Genomic DNA, 22,828 nt, shown 5'->3' with positions numbered 1-22,828 from the left:
GGCGGAGGCCACGGAGCCGGTCCCGGTGCCACCGTCACCCGGACGGGACCGCGGAGCCAAGAGCAACAGGCAGCCGCCTTCCGGGTACCGAGCGCGCCCCCCTGTTTGTTTCTTTCTCGTCCTTTCCTGTCCTGAGTCTGGGCTGGGGTCCTGGGGGCCTCCGAGCGCGGAGATTCCTGGGGATCCCCTCGCCTGCCAGGACGCGCTGGAGTTTCTGAGTTGGGGTTACACGCCCCAACTTCTCCCTGCGTCCCCCACGTGTCTGGCTCTCGCCCTGTCTCATGCCTTTGCTAACTCAAAGATTTGATTTTCCAAAGAAGTGTTGCCGCGAGGATTTCTATGATCCGTCCCCAGTGATCAGTGAGAGGTCCGAAGCATTTTTCTTAGAAGCTCCCCTTTTAGCAGAAGCCCCTGGCCGTGCTCACTGCCTCCCAAGCTGCCTCATTTCAGTTACAGGAACCACAGGCGTTAGAAACCTGCCTCGCTTCTTCCGGAGGGGGGCGCTGGTCACTCCTTCTGGGATCAGAATTGTCTAAAGCAGTGGTTCTCAACCTTCCTAATGCCGGGAGCCTTTAATACAGTTCCTCATGTTGTGGTGACCCCCAACCATAAAATTATTTGCGTTGCTACTTCGTAACTGTAATTTTGCTACTGTTATGAGTCGTAATGTAAATATCCGATATGCAAGATGTATTTTCATTGAACATAATTAAAGCATAGTGATTAATCACAAAAACAATATGTAATTATATATGGGTTTTCCAGTGGTCTTAGGCGACCCCTGGGAAAGGGTCATTCGACCCCCAAAGGGGTCTCGACCCACAGGTTGAGAACCGCTGGCTACAGTGCCTGCATTGGGCAAGCTGGGAGAACCTTGCCCACGTATGATTTTCCTGAACTGGGGCTCTGTAGACTCATGCACCACCTTATTAAAAGTTCACCTGACTTGGTGGAGACTGATGTAGAGAAAGGGAAAGCATTGATTTCTTTTTCAGATTATTTTGAAAAGGCTTCATCAATAGGTTTAGGTTTTGTCCCAGCATTAAAACTCTGGAACAGACAGGTAGCTGAATATAAATAAGGTTGATTAGAGAGTTTTAAAACAAAATATTGATTGATGTCAAAACGACATGTTTTTCCTAGTTTGATAATCATAATTTCCTCAAGTTTTTTGGCCCTGGAACCTGGTATGTCTTATTGTCACTCATTCAATTAAACATTCAGTCAAAACAAAGGGAAAAAAACTTGTAAAGATAATTATTTTTCATCAAGCCTGTTGAAAGGCTGTTTTGATTTATCAGTTCCCAGATTTCTAGTATGTGATCCATTTGTTGTTCAAACTTTTGCACCTTTCAAAACTGCTAATATGTTTCCTGTGTATTCTGCAAAACTTAGATGTCTTTTTTTTTATTTTTATCTAAATGTTTTATGTTTGTTTACAGTTGAAATTCAATATTATATTAGTTTCAGGTCTACAGCATAGTGGTTAGACATTTATATAACTCACGATAATTCCTGCACCCACCTGACACCATATTGTTATTAGACTATTATTAACTATATTGTACTTTCCTGTATTTACATCCTCATGACTATTTTGTGCTGCAAGTCTGTACTTCTTCATCCCTTTGCCCTTTTCAGCCGGTTCCCCAACCTCCCTCTCATCTGGCAACCCAGGTGAACTAAACTGAAAGCATGTAAGAACTGCGCTTTCGGAACCATCCTCCTAGGATTTCTTGTTACCTATGCAAGACATTACTGTTTGAACAAGTTCTGCTGATTTCCGCAGTGGTAAAACCTTTACATCTTTTCTTTTATAAATGAAATTAAGGTTCAAGTCCTTCATTTTAATATTTTATGTATTTAAATATTTGGAGATATTTACTATACAGTTGATCACTGTCACATCCTCCATTCCTTATGTGAAAAAATATGCTAATTGATCCTCTCCTATGCTGATTGCATGACAGGTTGTTAATAGGATGAGGAGTCGGAGCTCAATATAAACTCACATCTTGTGATGAAAGGAAGATTGGGGAAGTGCCCTAGACTGCTCTCTAGGGTAGGAGAGGTCATAAGGAACTCATCAATCAAAAACCAGCTTTCAGCCGAGTGCCATGGTTCCCCAAATAGGCCAGTCTTACTGCTCCGTCATTGGCTAGGTGCAGCCTGTGGGAACCTTGTTCCTCCTGGGCCTCCTCCTGGTAATTCAGTGTCAAAAGATCCCCTATGGTTGGAGGTCTGTGAGGCCCATTCTCCTGGCTGCCATATGCTCTGTGTATTCTTAAAGTCCCACACTCTCAATGCCTTCTCTGGTTACTTCAGCTCACAAGGTTGGCCAATCAAGATTTGCAGAGAAAATGAATCCTCTGAATTACTTGGCAGTAGCCATCTCTGGCTTCTATTGGTTACTTGATGTCTATATAATTTCTTTGCATTCCAGTTCTATTCATCGTATTTATGCCTCTCCTCTCCAAATGATATTCAAAGCTCTGATTCATCAGGATTATTTTTAAATACCTAAATCTCAATGACTGTTTATTATTAATTGATTAGCAATTCTTCCAGGCATGCTCAGAAAGGAAGAAATAAGATTATGATTATTTCCACAGATAATTTGCTTAAAAATAAACACCTTAAAGCTATTAAGGACATGATGTATATGAAATGTCCTTTATATATTTACTAGAGGCCTGGTGCACAAAATCCGAGCATGGGTAGGATCCTTAGGCCTAGCTGGCAATCAGGGCCGATTAGGGCCTTCCTTCTCTGGCAGCCTGCTGCTATATATACTAATTAAGCATATATTGTGTGCCAGGCATGTGGGGAACACATTGATAAATGCCAGATAGGCCTTGTCCTCATTTTGCTTATGGGTTTAAGAAATAGACACACAATAAACAGATAAGTGCATAAAAATTATACAAAAAATAGAATTTGATATGTACAAAATGAGTGGTCCCTTGTATATTTTGTTTGTGCTACACAACTGATAGTATGAGGAAATTGAGGCATGTTCATGTAAAAAACATGATTATCACAAAAGCTGAGAAATCTGTAAGTAATGGTCATATTTTCCCTCCAGATAGGCAAACGAACCTATCTGCCTGGACCATTCCCAGGATCCCATCTCACAAAGCTTTGTGCCCTAAGTGAGATAGGGATTCTATAAAGTTCAAATAGAATCAGGTTTATTTATTATTTCCTCATTCCCTTTCCCATGTTTCATTACGTAGTGCTCGGAAATACAAAGATAAAGAAGACACACTTTCCAAATGCATAATTGCTTCACTGCATGAGTGTCTACTGGTGACTGTTTCCACTAGTACATAGTATTTATTTGCAATTTATTTTCTTGTTTCCACTATGTTAAACAAACAAATATTTAGTGCTCTTTACGTGCTTATTGGGAAAAAATTACAAATGGATAAGATATATCTTTTCCACTTTCAAAAATGTCCCTGAAATCAGATAGCAGTTCTAACACAAAGCGTTTATTAATATGTCATTATCTTACACAACCTTTCACTGTGATCTGCCACAAATAAGTCAGAGCTTGACTTGTACACCTGAAGAATATCTCCAAGTTAGTTATACACAAATTGCTTTGGAAAGTTAACATAGGTGATACAAATTACCTTTTTTTTTTTTCCTTTTAGGAAAGTCTTAACAGACATCGATACTTGAATTCCTTATTTCCTAGTGAAAATTCCACTGCCATCTATGGAATAAATCAGTTTTCATATTTGTTTCCTGAAGAATTTAAAGGTATGGTGTAGGGATGCCATTATTTGATTGGTTTCCTGATTTTAACTTCTTTCCTTAATTTTTGAGGAATTGTTACATTGTGAATCTAGAACATTGAGTAATAGTTAATAATTTATTAAATACTTACTAGGTACCAAGCATGGACCAGGTGCTGACAGAAAAATCAATTCATGGTCCCTCTTCTAATTATTGCTTAAGAACTAAATATTATAGACACTTCCATGTTGCTGTAAGGGACAATGAGCACATTGATTTGGTTCTTTCAAACAGGTAATTTTCTGTGGCAGCTTCAGCCCTATTGTAGGAATTCTTATCTCTTATAGCTTTCAGTTGACTACATTTCATGTTATGGAAAAGCACATAGAAAAAATCATAAATGGAAGGCTCTCCTACAAAGCGAACGTTTCTTTTGGAACGTTCCTCCAAAAAAAGAACCCCAAAGGGCCCTTCCTATAATCTAATATTGTTGTCTTTTCATTTCCTATTTCTACTCAGCTATTTATTTAAGAAGCAAAATTTCCAGATTCCCCCGCTACTCCCGGGAAGGGCCAATACTCATCTCCAACATCTCTTTGCCATTAAGATTTGACTGGAGAGATAAGCATGTTGTGACACAAGTGAGAAACCAGCAGGCGGTAAGTTCTCGGGTTTTGTTCTTTTTTAATCATCTGAGCATGGGGAGTCACCGTTGAGGTCAAGGTTAATCAGACTTGTAATGGAACCCATCATTCTTCTAGGTAAAATCACACCCCAGTCATTCAATAAATGGCAGTAAAATGAGACTGTTGGAGTGGGAGGCAGTTGTCAAAGCCCGACTTTTTTCTGAGATAAGCCTCCCTTGGTGTGTTCTCTCACTAATGACCATTGCCACCGGCACACTGGCTCAGGGTGCTTCCCAGTAGCTGTGTCACAGTTTCCAAACCTTCTGTAGAACAGCAGATGGAGGGCTGGGGAAGGTAAACGACTGCTAACTGAGATATGACACTGAAAAAGTAACGCGATACCATAAACACTAACCGACAGTGTGGCCTGGTCTCTTAGGTTCTCAGACCTCATCCCTTGAGCTCCAGTGGAAAACCCTGTCCCCTAAAGGATCATACGCTTTCTATCTGTGACCCTTAGAAATGCAGTCTATTTTGCTATAATGTGACATATACATACATTCCTAAAAATCACTACCAGGACAAACCTCTGCAGTAAAAACAAAAGGTGTCATAAATTAGGTTAGACTACAGCATTAAAAAATGTGTCACACTAAGTGACACACTTTAAAAAAGATAGAAGGCAGTAAATTTGCAGCACAAGGAATATCAGCAGACTGAGGAAGGTCAGTTACCTAACCACATGGCTATAGACTCAATTTATCTGCAGTGGAAACCTCAACGGGTCATTCAACCTCCCCTGGTTATTTTTTCCAATTGCAATTGACATATAACATTATATTACTTTCAGGTGTACAACATAGTGATTAGACATTTATATAACTTACGAAGCGCTCACCTCGATAAATCTAGTACCCACCTGACAGTATAGCAAGTACTCTGGACCCTGAAGTTTCCCAGTCACCATTTATTTAGGGCAAGCATGTCAAATTCAAAGATTAACATGGGCCAAATAAATAAGGTTTAAGTTTATGTGGACCGCTAAAAAACACACAAAAGCTTCAATTTTCATAGTAACGTAAGTTTATTTTGATAGAGACATGCTTAATACAAAGGGCTGAAATAAATGAGTAATCGTTAATGTAAAGTAATAGAGCATTTTAATAAAAGTTAACATTTTTTTTAACATTAACTTACCAGATACTGAATAACTGCAAAATGAATAAGCATAATGCAAATAAATCTATTTTTCTTGTTCTCCGAAAGTGAGATATCCCTGTTGTGCACACCAAACAAGTCAGTCCAAGAACTAATGATATGGCAATCGGCTGCTAAAATATTCACTGCCAGTATTAGTGGAGAGAAATGGTGCGCCTGTGCATAAGGCATGTAAGGGAAATGAATGCAACACAATTATAGTAATCAGTCATTAGCAAACATTGTATTTTGTTATTCATAATAATGTATAACAGGCCCTAACCGGTTTGGCTCAGTGGATAGAGCGTCAGCCTGCAAACTGAAGGGTCCCAGGTTCGATTTTGGTCAAGGGCATGTACCTTGGTTGCTGTCACATGCCCAGTAGGGGTCGTGCAGGAGGCAGCTGATTGATGTTTCTCTCTCATGGATGTTTCTAACTATCCCTCTCCCTTCCTCTCTGTAAAAAAATCAATAAAATATATTTTAAAAATAATAATAATTATGTATAACAGGATATTGTAAAAATTAAGTTACAAAATTTTTATTCAAATGTTTCTTACATACCGTTATATTGGCTGGGCTGCAAAAATATTTGATGTGGGCCACCACAAAGCATTTGCTTTGTTACTGGATTCATAATCAAGTGCGAAATAGCCTGACATCTAATCCTCCCGGGACTGTCTGCATTGTATTAAAGGGGAACTTTTCATTAGGATTCTTTAATTAAAGGGGTATACTAGAGAGATATCTTTGAGCAGGCACTGCCCTCCAGGGGAAGCCAGAGGCAGGTTAACTAACGCTAGCTATAGGTATGATGTCAGCAACCTGTCTCCACATTTCTCAGTGGGTGAAGATTCTGAGGTCTAGTCCCGTAGTGAATATTTTACTATGCCATAGGCACTAGAGATATGGGCATAAATATGGCCACTTAAAGCCATGAAGTTGCTCAAAACTTCACTCCACAAAGACAGCCAGTTGTTCTTTCTTTCTTTGCCCAGCTCTACTGCACATGGCCCTATGATTAGGTTATCTCCACCCAATTCCAAATCTCATTCTCATGGATCTATCTTTCTTGTGTATGATCCTTGATACTATTTGCTCTTTCTCCCTCCTTTCTTTCAGGACAACCCTTTTATTCTTTTGTTCTAGTTTGTCCATTAAGAGCAAGTAAATAGATCCAGAATCGGAAAGATTGCCAGCCAACATTTGAATGAGGAATAGCTAACATGGGTTTCTATCATTAGAACATTTCATGTGCATTTATAATTGACATATGCTGGCATATTGATAGCCTGAAATGTAACTCATTCAGCTCCTGTGTCCATCAAGTAATGAGTATAACATATAAGACATACATCGACATACATCTTCACCCCACCTCAACTTATCACCTCCCTTGGGGCAAAGATGGTGGGTGACACAGAAGCATACTATCTGGGGAGAAACAAAAGGGATTGGAGAATGGGATAGGAATTGGCATACTTCTTAGAAACAGACATCATCTATTTAATGAACTGATTTATCTTTTAAAATATCAGTTTGTTTTCTCATTCTCTAAAATTTGGTTTCATCTTGCATTGTCTAATTTATAATAATGATACTACCAATTTACTTGTAACTAATCATTGGATTTTGATGCTTAAAAGAGAATTTTGGTTTTCTTTTCTTTTTTTTCAAATTGGACAAGAGGATGAGCATTTATCTTTTTGTAGACCTCTAGGCTCTGCCCACCTGATTTGATAACTTGTGATATTGAAAAATGTTGGTCAACTTGGTTTGAACATTGTTTGATAATAAATACTACTTTGTTTCTCTTTTTTAAACAGTGTGGAGGATGCTGGGCCTTCAGTGTGGTAGGTGCAGTGGAATCAGCATATGCAATAAAAGGGAAGCCTTTGGAAGACCTAAGTGTGCAGCAGGTCATTGATTGCTCATATAATAATTACGGCTGCAATGGAGGGTCTACTTTTAATGCTTTGAACTGGCTAAATAAGGTGACTAGTTTCTCAGCCTTTGAAACGCTTTGTTTTCTCTTTTGCTTAGTTAATGTGTGCTCCGAATTCAGACAATTGATTCTCGTTTACTTAATAATGTTTTTAGAAATTTAGATAACCAAAGCTTGAATTAATCGGATTTAAAAATGAATTGCTTCTAGGCAAGTCAACCATCAAGATCAAAGGTTAGAAAATCTTACCTGAGATCTGTTTTCCAAAAGTTATTTGTTTATTTCGGAACATTTCTTAATAGGTAAATGTGTTTTTTGTGGTTTTTTTTTGTTTTTTGTTTTTGTTTTTGCAGATACATGTCACATAGTGACCCAGAAAGGAGAGCATATAAGCATATGATTACCCATTTCCAAAGAATTTGTGAATATTAAGGTTAAAAGGGACAAAGGGACAGCTAATTTAGTAACTCTTTATATAGATGAAGATGTGAGATTATATTGCCAAATCAGTAGCTGAGCCAGAATTGCACCTGTAGTCCTCTGCTTCCCATTAGACATCCTACCCACCATGCCTCAGTGTCAGTATCCCTCAGCATTCTTAGGATACTCTCTGACCTTGTTCTAGATCCAGCATCAGTTGTGTGAAACCAGCCAGTGAAGGTGCTTTTATACTTTCTAAAAGGCTGTCAAGCTAGAGTTTCCCAAACTCCAACATCCTTTCCGTATTCATTTGCTAGATTTGTGTTACTGAATGCCAAAAACTCCTCTATGTTATGGGCGACAATGAGTTGCCTGTCTTCTCCCTTTCATAAGCCCAACATTCAGAAAAGGAGGACTATGTATAAACAATTATAAACTAAGTGACATAGGCCAAATGAAAGGCACAGAGAGAAGTGGATAGAAAAAAAAAAAAGCTTGACCTGACCATTGCCTGTGCATAAACCATTGTGCGGAGTGAGTCTCAAAGACTTACTAACATAGAACCAGTTGCCCTATTATAACCTCACTAGAGGCCCGATGCACAAAATTCGTGCAAAAAGGCTTGGACCTCGCAGCCCCAGCTTCGCCCGGAAGGTCGTCTGGAAGGTCCTTCTGCTGTTTGGTCTAAGTAGCATATTAACTCTTTATTATATAGGATGAGAAAGATGCCAAGGCTTTATTATTATTGGATTGATAGAGGTCCAAGGATGAAAGATCTAGGAATAATAAGAATAAAGAGAATGGAAGCTAATGACTCTAATTACCTAGGATATCCATAAGAACACCTAAAGATTGAATTTAAGAGCTTATTATTACCCTAAGAATACCCACATGATGAAGGTGTGGCCAAGTTGAATCCTATTATGACACATTGCACCAAGTTCTATGTAAAACAACTGCTTGACAGAGAACCCTTTGGGTGATTGTTTTCTTTTAGACGCAAGTGAAACTGGTGAGAGATTCAGAATACCCATTTAAAGAACAGAACGGCCTGTGCCATTACTTTCCTGATTCACATTCTGGATTTTCAATCAAAGGTTATTCTGCACATGATTTCAGGTAAACGTCTTATTCTGTGCTTTCTCCCTATGTCCTAATTTATGATATATTGACTATTTGGAATTAATAACTTGATTGAAGGCTTCACTGCATGTTCATAATTGTTTTCATACCTACTTTTTACTAGAGAGACTATCAGTCACCATGGAGTGCTATGGATGTTGTTCCTTAAACATGATCTACTTAGGTTTCAAAGTGTCATTACAATAGAAATTAGCTTAAATTAACACATTTAAATCCAATGACAGGTATAATTTATATTTACCACTTTCCTCTTACCAAATTTAGGTGTCATAATTACCATTAGTATATTTCAATCTTCCTGTTGAATCAGTAGAAAATTGCCTTGTATAGATGCTCCAACTAATAGCAAGCAGTCTGCTTACCAAGAAGCGTTTTGGAACACCCTCTGTGTTCCTGGCATTTTCAAGGCATCAGTATACTAAAAGCATAAACTGAAACTTTGCCTTAAAAACTAGGACTATATTACTGGAGGTCGATTGGGTAGCACACCCTCTATGAGCACAGGGGTGTCGGGGGGTAGATAAGGATAGGCTGAGGAAGAGGATTTGTGTCAAAACTTGAAGGGCATGTTGACTTTGGACAGGTTCAAGGAAACAATCATTAAAAAATGCTCTCAAAGCCAGCGAGAGAACCATTGTGGCCATTTAATATAATGTAAGATAAGTGATCAGAGATGACAAGGACAAAGACTAACCAAAATCTGGCTTTATTTATTTATTGTTTAAAATATTGAGAGAGCTTTACACAGTCTTTCTTTTTTTAAAAAAATATTTTTATTGATTTCAGAGAGGAAGGGAGAGGGAGAAAGATATAGAAACATCAATGATGCTAGAGAATCATTGATTGGTGCCTCCTGCATGCCCCCATACTGGGGATTGAGCCCACAGTTGGGCACATGCCCTGACCAGGAATTGAACCCTGACCTCCTGGTTCATAGGTCGGCACTCACCCACTAAGCCAAACTGGCTGGGCTTTGCACCGTCTTTTGAAACAGAACACAGAGAAATTACATTAAATTCAGATGAGATGATAGACTGACCTCTAAGTTCCTGGTACTGAATATAAAAGAATCTCTTCAGCCAGATAGGGTCTGCCCATGGGATATGAAGGGAATCAAGGGTGAAATTGGACCCTGGAGGCAAAGGGAACCCCTGTAAATAACATACGCGTGTCAGAGGCTTGGCGGGTTGTCAGCAGAGCTCTTGTCCACAACAGGGCTCCTCAGGGGACTCTGGGAACCATATAGCAGAAAGTTTCGATTCCACAGATGGCAGGCTGTGCTGGGTCTGTAATGAAAGGTGCAGGGTCACTGAGTACAGCGGTCAGCATCTCCTTTGTGGCAAAAGTAACGCAGCTTCTAAAATGAGAAAGTGTGCTTCTGTGAGCTCTCAGTTCCCTGAGTGTATAAATGAAATGTGTGTGCAAGAAGGAATCATACGTTCAGAATGTCACTAGAAAAAGATTCAGGGAATCCCTTGTCATGGGTAGCTAATGGAGAAAGTTGGGGAGAAACAGAAGAACAAGAGGCAATAGTCTGAGTCGGAGAGTGAGAGAAAGAGAACGCAAAGGTCACTGCGATTGGCCTGAAACAGGATTTATCCAACCTTTTGATTAAAAAGGAAGAGATCCCCCAAAGAATCTCTGTGTTTACACTGAGCATTAAACTCTCTAATAATACAATGCTAAGCTAGCTGTGATAGACTGGGCAAGACCTTTCGATGATTTCTTCATTCACTCACTCAAATTGCTACTGAACACTTTTTTTAGGTTATGGGGTCCGGCAGTGAACAAAATAGACAGAAACCCTTCCTCAGGACTATATTTTAGTGATAGAGACAGGCAACAAACAAAACAAATGAAAATATGTATGGTATGTTAGATGTAATAATTTCCAAAGAGGACAAAATAAAACAGTTGGAGGAAGAGGAAACATCAGGGTGAGGGGAGAGGAGCACACAGTTTTATAAACGGTGACTAGGGAGGGCTCCCTGAGAACATGCCATTTGAGTAAAGACCTGAAGAAGTGTGGGAACTTAACCAGTAGATATCCGAGGAAATGCTATTCCAAGCAGAAGGAACTGTACGTGCAAAGGCCCTGAGAATATGTCTGACATTTTTAAAGGACAGTGACTGTAGTAAAGAGAAAATGGAGTAGACTAGTGGGAGATTGTTATTCAGGAATAAAATTAAAGCAGAGTGTTAGAAAAACAGCCTTGGACATGAGAGATGATAGGGTAATACCACTCACAGAAAATAAAGCCCACAGAATATATTGGGGAATTTTATAGAGGGGATAAATAGGAGAGTCAAGGATGACTACAAACTTTTTGGCCTGAACGTCTGAAAGAATGGAATTGAGGCATGAATGTCTGAGGAACAGATTTAAGATGGAATATGGAGAGTTCAGTTGGGACGTGTAGGAAGTGACCCTGGGAACCACTGGTAGAGGAATAGGAGATGAGATAGAACAGGAGAGAACGGGGTTTCTTTATTAAACAAGTTAGTACTGAGGTTATGCTGGAACTTGATCCTACTGAGGAACTCTTGAGGCCAAGGTAAAAGGAATCTCAGAGTTAGCCAATGCAAGTTGATTTTCATCACCTCCTAAGATGTACTAGTTGAGGGTATGGCTGGGGTCTAAGTGGCTGCGGGCTTTTTGAGAGAGAAGGGCCTCGGGTAAAGAGTTGCAGGGTTTTCTTGTTGGAAGCCCAGTGTCAGGACCAGAAGATGTGGGAAGTTCTTCCCCAGCATCTGCCACGATGAGGCATATAGTTTTCCCAGCTTCCTTATTTAAAAAGTGCCTGTGTGATAGCTGGATGCTATGCCAGCCAATTGCAAAACTCCACCATCTTCCTTGAAGCTAGACTTAGCCATATGACTAAATTCTAGCCAATGAGATCCTTTCAGATATATGCAGAATGTGTGTGTTACTCCTGGGAAATCTTCTCACCAGGAATGCAGCACCTCTCCTTTCTACTCCCTGCTGAATGGAATATATGTTAAATGGCTAGCGCTCCTGAAACCATCTTGGACCATTAATTGAACTTGAGAATGGACACCTCACATGGCAGAATAATAGCATAAGGAGAGCCTGGGTTCTTGATATCTATTGCCGTCCTGGACTACCAGTCTCCCAGACTTCTTGTAGCCTCCATTGTTTAAGTCTTCTGTAATTGCAGCCAAACCTATGTGTATCCATACAAAGATTAAAGAGATCGTTTTAATAAAATATTCTTACCTTAAAAACTAAACTCCTTAACCAAATATTTTCTCTTTTGGCAGTGACCAAGAAGACGAAATGGCAAAAGCACTCCTTACCTTTGGTCCTTTGGTAGGGATAGTAGATGCAGTGAGCTGGCAAGATTATCTGGGAGGGATAATACAGCATCATTGCTCTAGTGGAGAAGCAAATCATGCTATTATCATAACTGGGTTTGATAAAACAGGTAAGTGCTGATAAGACTTGATTGATTGCTTTTTAGCTTAAGGTGATTGACAAATCACCTTAATCATATAAAAAGTTAAAATGTGGTCGTATATCTAAGTCCTTCTAAGGCCTTTACTACTTTTCAGTAGACTTCTGGGTATAAATAACCCCATTGTGTTCCTCCTTATCAATTTTGGTGGATAACTTGTTAGAATGATGATAATTACTGATTTAAATAATGTGCATTTTCCATCTGAAGTATTTAGGATAATTGTTGGGAAAATAGAAGTGCCTATTGTTTTATCATACATATCTAACAATTATTCTTCCCTGTTTCTAATGCCCTGGAAATGTGTGTGTGTGTGTGTGTGTTTTCATTCTGTGCAAGTTCCGTATTAAGTGAAATGAATTCAAACATATTTTTCCAATAATTGGAGTGTGACACTAAGTACAGCTCAAGTTTACTTAGCTAGCTTAAGTTGGCATTCTATTACAGATTTAATCATTTTGTTAAAGCCACTAACACTGATCAAGAAATAAACTGAAAGTAAACATGCATTCACGAAAATATGAGTTTTTCGGGGTTTGTTGCCAATTTTTGTTTTGTAGGAACTACTCCATATTGGATTGTACGGAACTCATGGGGAAGTTCGTGGGGAGTGGATGGCTATGCCCATGTGAAAATGGGAAGTAATATTTGCGGTGAGTCATGAATTTGTGTTTGAAGCTCCAGGCTAAGTGTCAAGGAAGATATTCTGAATATACTAAAATTATAAACCTGTCCAATCCATAGTATGTTTCCAGCATACTCACATCACTTGATAATTGATAAAAATAGAATATTTTTTTAAAGAAGAGACACTATTGCACATATTCATGCTTTAAAAAGGAAGAAGGACTGTAGTAAAAACAAATATAATAAGCAAAACATAATAAGATAAACTAATAATTTACCAAAGTTAACTACTTCAAAATCCAGAGGCTTTTGGATTTAAAAATGCTCAACTTGGGAGGCTGAAGTTCTCCAAAAAGTCCCCTAGTTCCAATTTTACTTGTTATAACTGTATGAGTTTTTCTTAATTTTTGCATTAATAATACTTGCACAAAGATTGTCAAGAATCACTTTTTCTTTGGATAAAAATTTATGAAATGTATGAAAAAAAGTATTAGGATTGTTTCTGATTTAGTATTCTCCTCTTTACCTGCAAAATTCTAATATAGCACTCATAAATGGAGAAGCTTAAGCAAATACCAAATGTGCTCTTTTATAGAATAACAGTTTTTTGTGAGTTAACCATAAACCAAATTAATATAGCTAGGTAAGTACTTTAAACTGTATTCTAAAACTTATATCCAAACCTGTATTCTACAATTCTTGATCTAAAAAATCAACATATTTCCTGAATCAAGTTAGAATGAAACTATATTACATATGAGAGCAATAGTTTACTTTTCTCACTATAATTATTTCTAGCATACAAATAACTTTTTTAAAAAAATTGTAGAACACTATAAACTGTGAGACTGATAAAGGAGAATTATAGAAGGTTTGGGAGTTTATGTTTTGACTCAATTAGTGAGTACTACCTAATGGTTCCATAAAGTAGAATTCATGAGAATTCATAAATGGCCTGTTTTATCACCCCAGTAAAATATTTACATCAATTACTTATTGAAGAGAACAAACATCATAGAAATCTTTAAGCCAAAGTGCTAGCAACCCAATCAAGGCCCCACCTTTTAACATCATTTGGGGCTTTTACATTGCTAGAACATCCAGATAAATTACTCCTGCTATTCACTGAACCTTCGAAACTAAACATAAATTATTTCTAACTATGATGCCTGGGTCTGGGCTAACAGGTGGCAGTTTTCAAAGCCTAGCTCAGTGGTTGAGTTTTGACCTAAGAACCAGGAGGTATGTTTAATTCCTGGTTAGGGCACTTGCTTGGGTGGCAGGCTCCATCCCCAGTGCAGGGTGTGCAAGAAGCGGCCAGTCAATGATTCTCTCTCATTGATGTTTCCCTTTCTCTTCCTCTCTGAAATCAATAAAAATATATATTTAAAAAAAGCTCTGGCAGGAGAGTTACACGAATATAATTCAGACATTAGTTCACAGTTGCCTCGATTATGACTCTGCATTCCCCACTACCACCTTTTCCCTGGCCCCCAGCTCTACTGAGGATGAGATGGAATAATTTCTTCTCTCTGTTCCCCAGTTTGATTCTCCAAAGGCATGACTAGTTAGTAATTACACAGAGTCCAAATTCTTCCTGAAAGTATTTGGTGATCACATGACTCTTAAGAACAATGGTTTAAGATAAATAGCATTTCATGGCCCTGAGAGATTTCAAAAATATAGCTATTTACAATGAAATCTAGTCTTGAATGAGCTATTTATTGCTTTCACCACAATATTGAGATTTATGTTCTTATGTGCTAAGAAAGCATAGTACACGTGATTTATTGAATTTTTGCTAATTAAAGTTCAAATCTTAAAAGTTTGAATTTTCAAATTTAGTTTAAAATAATTCTGTAAATTATTATATCATCTCTAAACTATATATGTAGTAAAGAGTTCACATACCTTTACCTATTCAGTTAGTAAGTCATTTTATGTGTTTTTGTGTATGTGTTTTTGTAGTTTCTTGAAACAAAAATATTAGTTATATCTTCCAATGCCTGCTTTTAAATTGCCATGTTTATACTGACAGCTATAACTGTTAAATTATTTTCTTAGTGATTGCTAACTTTTTCTGAACCCAAATGAACATTGTTTTAATTTGCTATTTACAAGGCATATAAAGAAGAAACAGACTCTTATTAATAATTTCTTTTTTCTTAGGTATTGCAGATTTTGTTTCTGCCGTATTTGTATGATTAATTGATCGAATCAAGAAGACAACTACCAAAACGAAGGTTCCTAATGAAATATAGCATGGTACTTCATCCTCAGCATTATTCACCTTTAGGTTTTAGCAACTAACCACAACCGGTTCTAGGACCTGGTAGTATTTAAGCCAAGTTATGGCATGTCTCCTTCTTATAAAGAGATGGGCAACATAGTCAGTAGGAAGAACACCAGCACCATGGCCTGGGAAAGTTTCCTACTCCGGAGTGAATGTTAGTTTAAGATATTTTAGGTCTCTTTACTTTGAAGAGGTTATTATCTGGTTTTGTTTAATTGCTCTTTTTGTTTGTTTTTTATTTGCTTATTTTCAATGTCATTAAAGAGCTGATAAGAATTTATTTTCCTTGTGGGATATAATTACTGCCTTAGCTTACCTCTACCTACAAGAACAGCCAACCTAAAGTTATGTGTGCCTCTCACAATTACACTCTTAGCCCTCTGAGTTGAAATGTCATAAGGATTTTGAAATACCAATAGCTTTACCTCAACAAATAGTATTTACTCCTTGATTTGTAGAAAGATCATGAAGTAAATAAAACAAAAGGAGAAGATCACTTTTTAAGAGATGGAAATTAAATGACAAATTATATGGCAATTATGTGATAAGAAGAACTCAACTAGCATCGCCTGAGAAAAGATTATTATTTCGCAATTTTCATTGTCAATAGGATTCCAATAGACTTCATTTCCTTACTTTGATTTCTTTATATTGAAGGACAGTGTTTTCTTCCACATTTTCCTACTCTCTTTCTCTTACTCTTTCCTGGGCCACCCCTAAATTCCCCTGGTGGTTTGACTTCCCTGGCTAAGAAGTCTTTATTTCTTTTGATTCATCTAAGCCACCAACATCGGGCGCTCACCTTTCTCTTCCTCCCATCGTTTGTAGGCAACACCCCTTTCAAAGTGTACTGCCACTAATCTGGGGTAGTAGCCAGAATGTGAGTTTCTCAGGCTCTCTGTTGTGTGTGTGTGTGTGTGTGTGTGTGTGTGTGTGGTTGTTTTGTTTGTTTGTTTTTCAGTTTTCTGCTTATGTTTCCAGAAATCCCATTCTAACTACTTTTTTTGTGTGTGCATTCATTTGGCTTTGACCTGGTTCCTGGTTCTTCATGCCCATGTTCTCTCTTGCCTAAGTAATTATGTGTGCCTGTGAAAGAACCTCAGAGCAGAAGAGCTGATCTTTTGATTTTACAACTATATTAAATGAGTTATATGAGAATATACGAAAATCTAATAAATACCACATATGTAAGTATTTCTTCTCTAAAATTCATGGTCACTTTCTAATGAAAATATATAAACAAAAATACCCCACAAAGTTTTAAATGTAGCAGCAACCACTGAAATAATTTGAGAACATCCTATTTTTCCTTTATTTCCCTTTTTGCTTTTAGTTATTCATCCTTTTTATTAGAAAAGTAAAATAAAAAAACAAAACACTGCATTTCTTTTTCTTACACCAACCAGAACCAATATCAAAAGATTATGTGTTGACTCGGTTTTAAAAATGCTCCAGGAAGACAAACATTGATAGTTTAATTGAGTAATATTCTTATTGTCTAAGTTTACCAAAATGGAATTGTGTTTGTGTTCATTTACTGATTTCTATGTAACATAAATGCTTTTTTGATACTCTTTTTCAAATACTAAACATTTTTTCCAGTCTTTAATAATCAACAAAGTAATATTTCTCAGCTGCTCTGAATTTTGATGACATTTATAATAAAACAACCTGTATTTGACTTTGGGTTAAGAAGACTGTGTCCAGAAGTGCATGGCTTACATTTTGTGAGCACAATGTTAATGTGCTTTGCACTCACACAAGAGTTTGTTCAGTTCCAAATCCACATACTTACTTTTTGGTTTTCTCCACAGACACTTTAACCTCAGTGTCTCCAATAAACAACAACAAACAAACACCACCACCAACAACAGAAATACCTCCCACACCTCCTAGAGTCTCTATTTTGGTTAATGGCATCAACATTATGTAACCACCCAATCAGTAAAATTGAGGGACATCTTAGATATTTAATCAGTCAGATATACCTTAGTAGCTGATGGCCTAGTCACCTGCCTCCTCTCCATTTCTACTGCTCCTTTCCAGAGGCATGTTCTTTAGTATCTACATCTCCACCCTTTAGCAGTCAACCCAATAAACCCATGTTCTTGAAACTAGTGGTTCTCAAAGTATAGCCTCCAGACCAGAAGACGCCAGAGGCTTTGGGAAACACTTTGTTTTAATCAGCCCTGCAGGTGGTCCTGATGGGTGTCTTTACAATCCATCTACTGTGTGTCCCCAGGATTTACATTTCTTAAAGAGAATGTTAGCAAGTTACCCCCCTGTTGCTTCAAAGATAACATGCTGACTCTTTTAAATGAGCGCTCATGGAGAAGTCCCTCTCTACCTTCTCAGCTCAGTTTCTGCTCTTCTACATCGACAGCAGCTGTGCTCCAGCCATCGCAGACTACTTGGAGTTCACCCAAGAAGGCTAAAACAAAAGCAAAAAAATCTTCACATAATAATTAGGCTTCATAATGAAAATGACCAAGATGTCCCTGGATATGATTTCACAAAGACCTGAAAGTGAATACTAAATTGGGTAACCTTACAATTACTTTGTGACCACTTAAGAGTTATTATTTAACGTGGATTGTCAGCACTAGAAGCAAGTTTGAATGGAGACAAGGGTAGAAACTGGCATTGCAAATTGTGTTGATATGTGCATTAAGAATTACTAATATATCCTTTGGAAAAAAACTATTTAGCTTTGTAACACCAAGAAATATAGATGAAAATAATTAAATTGAGGTATTTAGCCTGTTAAAGGAATAAGCCTTGACAAATAGTATTGATTCCAAGATTCCAAGGTATCTTGGTGACAGAACACCTATTAATATATTAATGAGTATTAATATATTCATTACTTTATGAAAACACAGATTATGAGAATTTTATCTCCATTAAAAATAGATTGGAAACAAGCTTAACCTAATGTTTGCAGCAAAGTAGTTAATAAATGGCAGAGACAGAATTTGCTGATTTAGCTACCATGTTACTCATCTCTTTTTTTTCCAGCTTAACTACCACCAGGCACTATGTACATGTGTGCGCGCACACACATGATCTGTAGGCAAAAGCAATATGATCTTTCATAAGAAAAAAAATGTGTAGTTGAGACTAAAGAATAGTTCAATTCCAACAAGAACTTGCTACCCTAGGTCAAAGTTGAACATTTTAGATTTCTTTGATAATATTTTGTACTCCCCTCATAGAAAAAGTCAATGAAATGTTGCCAGTATACAGAGCAAGCTAGAAAAAAAGAGGACTAAAACTCATGTCTGATCCAAACGCTTAGTCTAATAGTTACTAGCAATGAACTGGGTCATTGTTTAGTCTGTTCACTTCCCCTTTCTTTTTCCTGGAAAGAGCATTCTTCGCGTGAGGGAACTCTCATCCCTACCTCAAACCTGCTGGGCACTGGAGTAGACTGTACCTCCCAGACCACGGCCGTGGGTGACTTTGCCCTTCTGGGAGTAGAGAAATGCTAGGATTGAGACCCAACCTGTGGGAGGAGGAGTGGGTCTGCATCAGGGAACAATAAAGCCAGCGCCTCAGAGAAGAGGTGAGACACAGAGGATCCTCAGAGTGTTCCAGGAAGAAAGTACTTGAGGAACTGGCTCCACCCCTGTGGCCTTAGTGCTCCGCCGGCTCCTCTAGTTCTGCGCTAGTGGGGTGACCGTCCAGTGAATGCCCTTTGGACAAGCTTCACATAGATTCCTGTTGCTCGCCCAGTGCCCTAATAAATACAAGCCATGTTTTCAAACTCATATATTACAGAAAGAATAATTTTTAGTACTCAAAAATTTTTATTGAATAAGTTTATATAGAATGACACATTTTATTCCATTAAATATTTTAAATAGCTGAAGTTTACAAGCTTATAAAATATGGAACAATGAGATAATGATTAGGTTAAATGGTTACATTAAGGTAAGCGTCAGAGGACAAATACGTTTTGAATAGGAAAAGACCATATGTACAATGTAACAGTGTCACTGGATTCATTTCTTAGTGTTTTGTATCATCACAGAAACGCTTAGTCTTATCCTAAACATCTTAAACATTCAAATAAATGAAATAAAATTCTTTCCAGGGTTGAATCAGAGCACCGCAGCGCTTTACTACATATATACATATATTGTCTTAGAAGTCTGTGTATTCGTGAAAATGCATAGGAGAAACCCCACAGAAATCAGTGCTCTTCATAGACTTTGCAGATAATTTTAATCTGATTCTTCACTGCTGAAGTAAGAGCTGTCACAATATTCAGTCGTGTAAAGAAATTTACGAGTAATTGGGTTCATCTTCGGTATCCAGTGTCGGGGAATCAGAAATGTCGAAAGATTAAATAAATCTACAAATACCTTGTACCTATCACTGGAAAAAACATAGAAAGATGTTTTAGATTTGTTGAAATATTTTAAGATTTTAATTTTATTTCTCAAACAATATTTTGCCATGAACAACTAGTATTCAATATTATATTTAATATTCCATATTGTATATATCATATTATATTAAGTGCTATTAGTATTAAGATTGCCCCATTTTTTATTTTGTATCCAAAGTTCATGCCCATATAGACCATCTTATTGATCCGACCAGGCTGGTTCAAATTAAAACCTAGCCTTATTATTGTCTCATGTAGAACTTTTAAAGAACAGTATGCAAAATAATAAAATTAAAGCATCCAGAGTTTTTAGTCATTCACTAGAAAATATTTCCCACCTGAAAGGCAGCTGCCAAGTGACTGACATAAATGAATTTATAAATCAAAATGCCATCTTAGATTTACAATGTGTCCAACAGAGTATTCTTGACACTAAATATTGCTTTTGTGTTTGTTAACTATTTTAACTGTTGCAGTTTTACAGTGGAAGAGTATTTGCTTTAGAAGTCAAATTTGGGTTCAAATTTGTTCTGTCACTTGCAACTCCTACAACCTTGGACGATTTGTCTAAACCTCAGTGTCTTGGTTTCTAACTCTCTAAAATAAAAGCTACAATCCTTGCCTCTGGCCAGGCTTCTGTGAAGATTTGATGAGATAATGACACACTAGAGATGCTGTTAATTAGCATTAATTATTCCCACCACTGATGTGTGTGCTCATTTTGCACAATGATTTTTTCTTAGATATTTACAGAACTTATTCCGGGAAAGAGAAAAAATATATAGTGGTTGTGAAAATTTACACCAATGAATTTTCAAAATCATTCAACCTAGAGTTTCTTCCCAAGGAAAGTGGAAGTATAAAAGTGATGAAAAATTGAACCTGTGCATTTTATAACTTAGCCAATCTGGTGGTACAATTAAGAATGAAAACAGTGCACTATAAGGAATTTTGGAGACTAAAGGGGACTATCTAACATGTTCTTGATCTGATTATCTTTTCTCAAAGGGCTTGTAAGTTTCTCAGTTTTCGGATGCATCTATGTATTCTTCCATCTATAAGGCTGTGAATATTAAATAAAATAAGGACACAAATATCCTAGAAATATCTCTACCATGTTTTAAATGCTCAGTAAACATTGACCTTTTTCTTGTAAAAATTTGAAAAGGGCACTCCCTGGAGTAGATAGAAGTAGTTTTCATGCTACAATATAGAGTCCTATCAGAAAATAAGAAACTATATTTTTAGCCTGATCACTCATCTCACCAAGAATACATTAGTGGACTTAATGATAACTATTTTAATCTAGTCCAAACTTGAGCCAGAACGAGTTGACATTTTCTACCTGTATTGACTCTTTCATGCCCTCACAGGCATTGGTACCATGACCCTGTTCATCACAAGATGAAAATAATAAACTTCCAGAACTAAGAATTTATACAATGATCTCCAAAAGTTCTAATAGAAATGTCTTAATCTCACTACAAATGTGTTGTCCGCAGACAAGAGCAAGCATAAATGACTTTTCCTAGATAATGCCACATATACATGAAGAAACAAAACCTTGGTGATTTCCACCAAGATAAAAAGGTGCGTTTCCCCCATCTTACCTTACTGTTGAGCGCAGGTACTGGTAGCCTGAAGACCCACCAGTGCCAGCTTTGGTGCCCAGCATTCTGTGCACCAGGCACACGTGGTTATCTAGGCAAACACACAAATTAACTCCATGAATACTTTTCTAAAACCAGGAGTTGATAATGATTATTGCTTCTGAGAAACAGGCTCACCCCTTATCACTTAGCCATATGGAAGTTCACCTGTAAGAGCCACATGAGGCCAGGGGGTTGCCTGGCACCCCAATTGGTTCGGCACCTCATTTGGCTCTATCCATATTTACATTTAGCCTATAAACAGCATAGGAACAAGTGGGGCCATAGTTCAATTTTAATGAGCTCTGGTTATTTTGCTGCTCTGGGTTTCTTATATTTTTGAATTGTATTGTCATAAAAATAAATAAATTACTATTATATATTTAAAAATTTTCCTTGGACCTAAAGTTTCTTTTTTCCTTCTGATAATCAAATAAAATATCTTTTTTTAAAGCCTACAGCAACTGATATCCCCAGACCAAATAAAATATCTTAATGGGCTCCCAACGTTACTGTGGGCTCTAGGTACTATGCCATTTGTGCATTGGATGAATAGACCCTCGGGGGGGATAATTGTCAAGCTGATTTAAAAAAAAAAAGAAAAGAAAAGAAACTCACACAAAAGATGGATGTGCAGGAGGCAGCTCATCGATGTTTCTAACTCTCTATCCCTCTACTCTCCTCTCTGTAAAAAAACCAATAAAATATATTTAAAAAAGAAAGAGGGCGGACAGGAGAAAAGGAATAAAGGAACCAGAACAGGGGAGAAGAGTTAGAGGGGTAGAACTGGGGGGGAGGGGGGAGGAGGGGGAGGACTTACATCTCCATTTGGTCATGAGTGTGTCTATTTCCATAAGAGAAGTCAGCAACTGGAAAGCGACCTGGAATCGAGGTTCTTCCCTAAAGGAGAAATAAAACAAAGGAATATATTCAAGCAAACCCAGTGTGTTAGGAAGTGCATGGCTTTTATCATCTGTTGGCCCTGGAAACAGATATCAACTTTGCTCTTAGGAATTGTGCCATCATCTCTGGATTACCCAATTAGTCTTATTTATTCATCTCAAAAATGGGGATACTACCCCTCAATTTACAGCATTTGTTTAAAGAGTCCAGAATATTCCATGTAACATATATATATATACCAGCCAGAGTCATACCTAATATTGAATCTCATTAAAAGGCAGTCAAATACCCTATCTCAGATTTCCCAGCTAATAGAGTAAAAAACTTTTTCCAGACAAAGATATTAAAAAACAAAATAAATACTGCATATGTATATACACATATATATGTATATATAATATGTAATGTATAT

General features: G+C 37.5%; 2 protein-coding genes across 2 annotated transcripts in view; one reads left to right on the top strand and one right to left on the bottom strand.

Annotated features, from left to right (window-relative positions):
* On the top strand, positions 1–17,689 carry CTSO (cathepsin O; the record flags this gene model as incomplete). The annotated part of the gene is made up of 8 exons (XM_006754287.2): positions 1–84; positions 3,660–3,768; positions 4,264–4,403; positions 7,394–7,561; positions 8,930–9,051; positions 12,358–12,521; positions 13,112–13,204; positions 15,348–17,689. Coding segments are annotated over 8 exons (915 nt in total), but the record flags the coding sequence as incomplete, so codon positions are not given.
* A 1,648-nt stretch (positions 17,690–19,337) lies between these two features.
* Positions 19,338–22,828, bottom strand: part of TDO2 (tryptophan 2,3-dioxygenase) — a 20,062-nt gene continuing 16,571 nt past the window's right edge. Inside the window, exons 10-12 of the mRNA XM_015568597.1 lie at positions 22,334–22,413; positions 21,475–21,565; positions 19,338–19,851 (exon numbers count right to left, since the gene is read on the bottom strand). Coding sequence (XP_015424083.1) covers positions 19,698–19,851; positions 21,475–21,565; positions 22,334–22,413 — 325 coding nt within the window. The 3' untranslated portion in view covers positions 19,338–19,697. The remainder of the gene's footprint in view (positions 19,852–21,474; positions 21,566–22,333; positions 22,414–22,828) is intronic.

This window comes from Myotis davidii, unplaced genomic scaffold (assembly GCF_000327345.1).
Source record: "Myotis davidii unplaced genomic scaffold, ASM32734v1 scaffold392, whole genome shotgun sequence".
In the NCBI taxonomy this organism is placed as follows: Eukaryota; Metazoa; Chordata; class Mammalia; order Chiroptera; family Vespertilionidae; genus Myotis; species Myotis davidii.
This window is presented reverse-complemented; position numbering and strand designations above follow the sequence as displayed.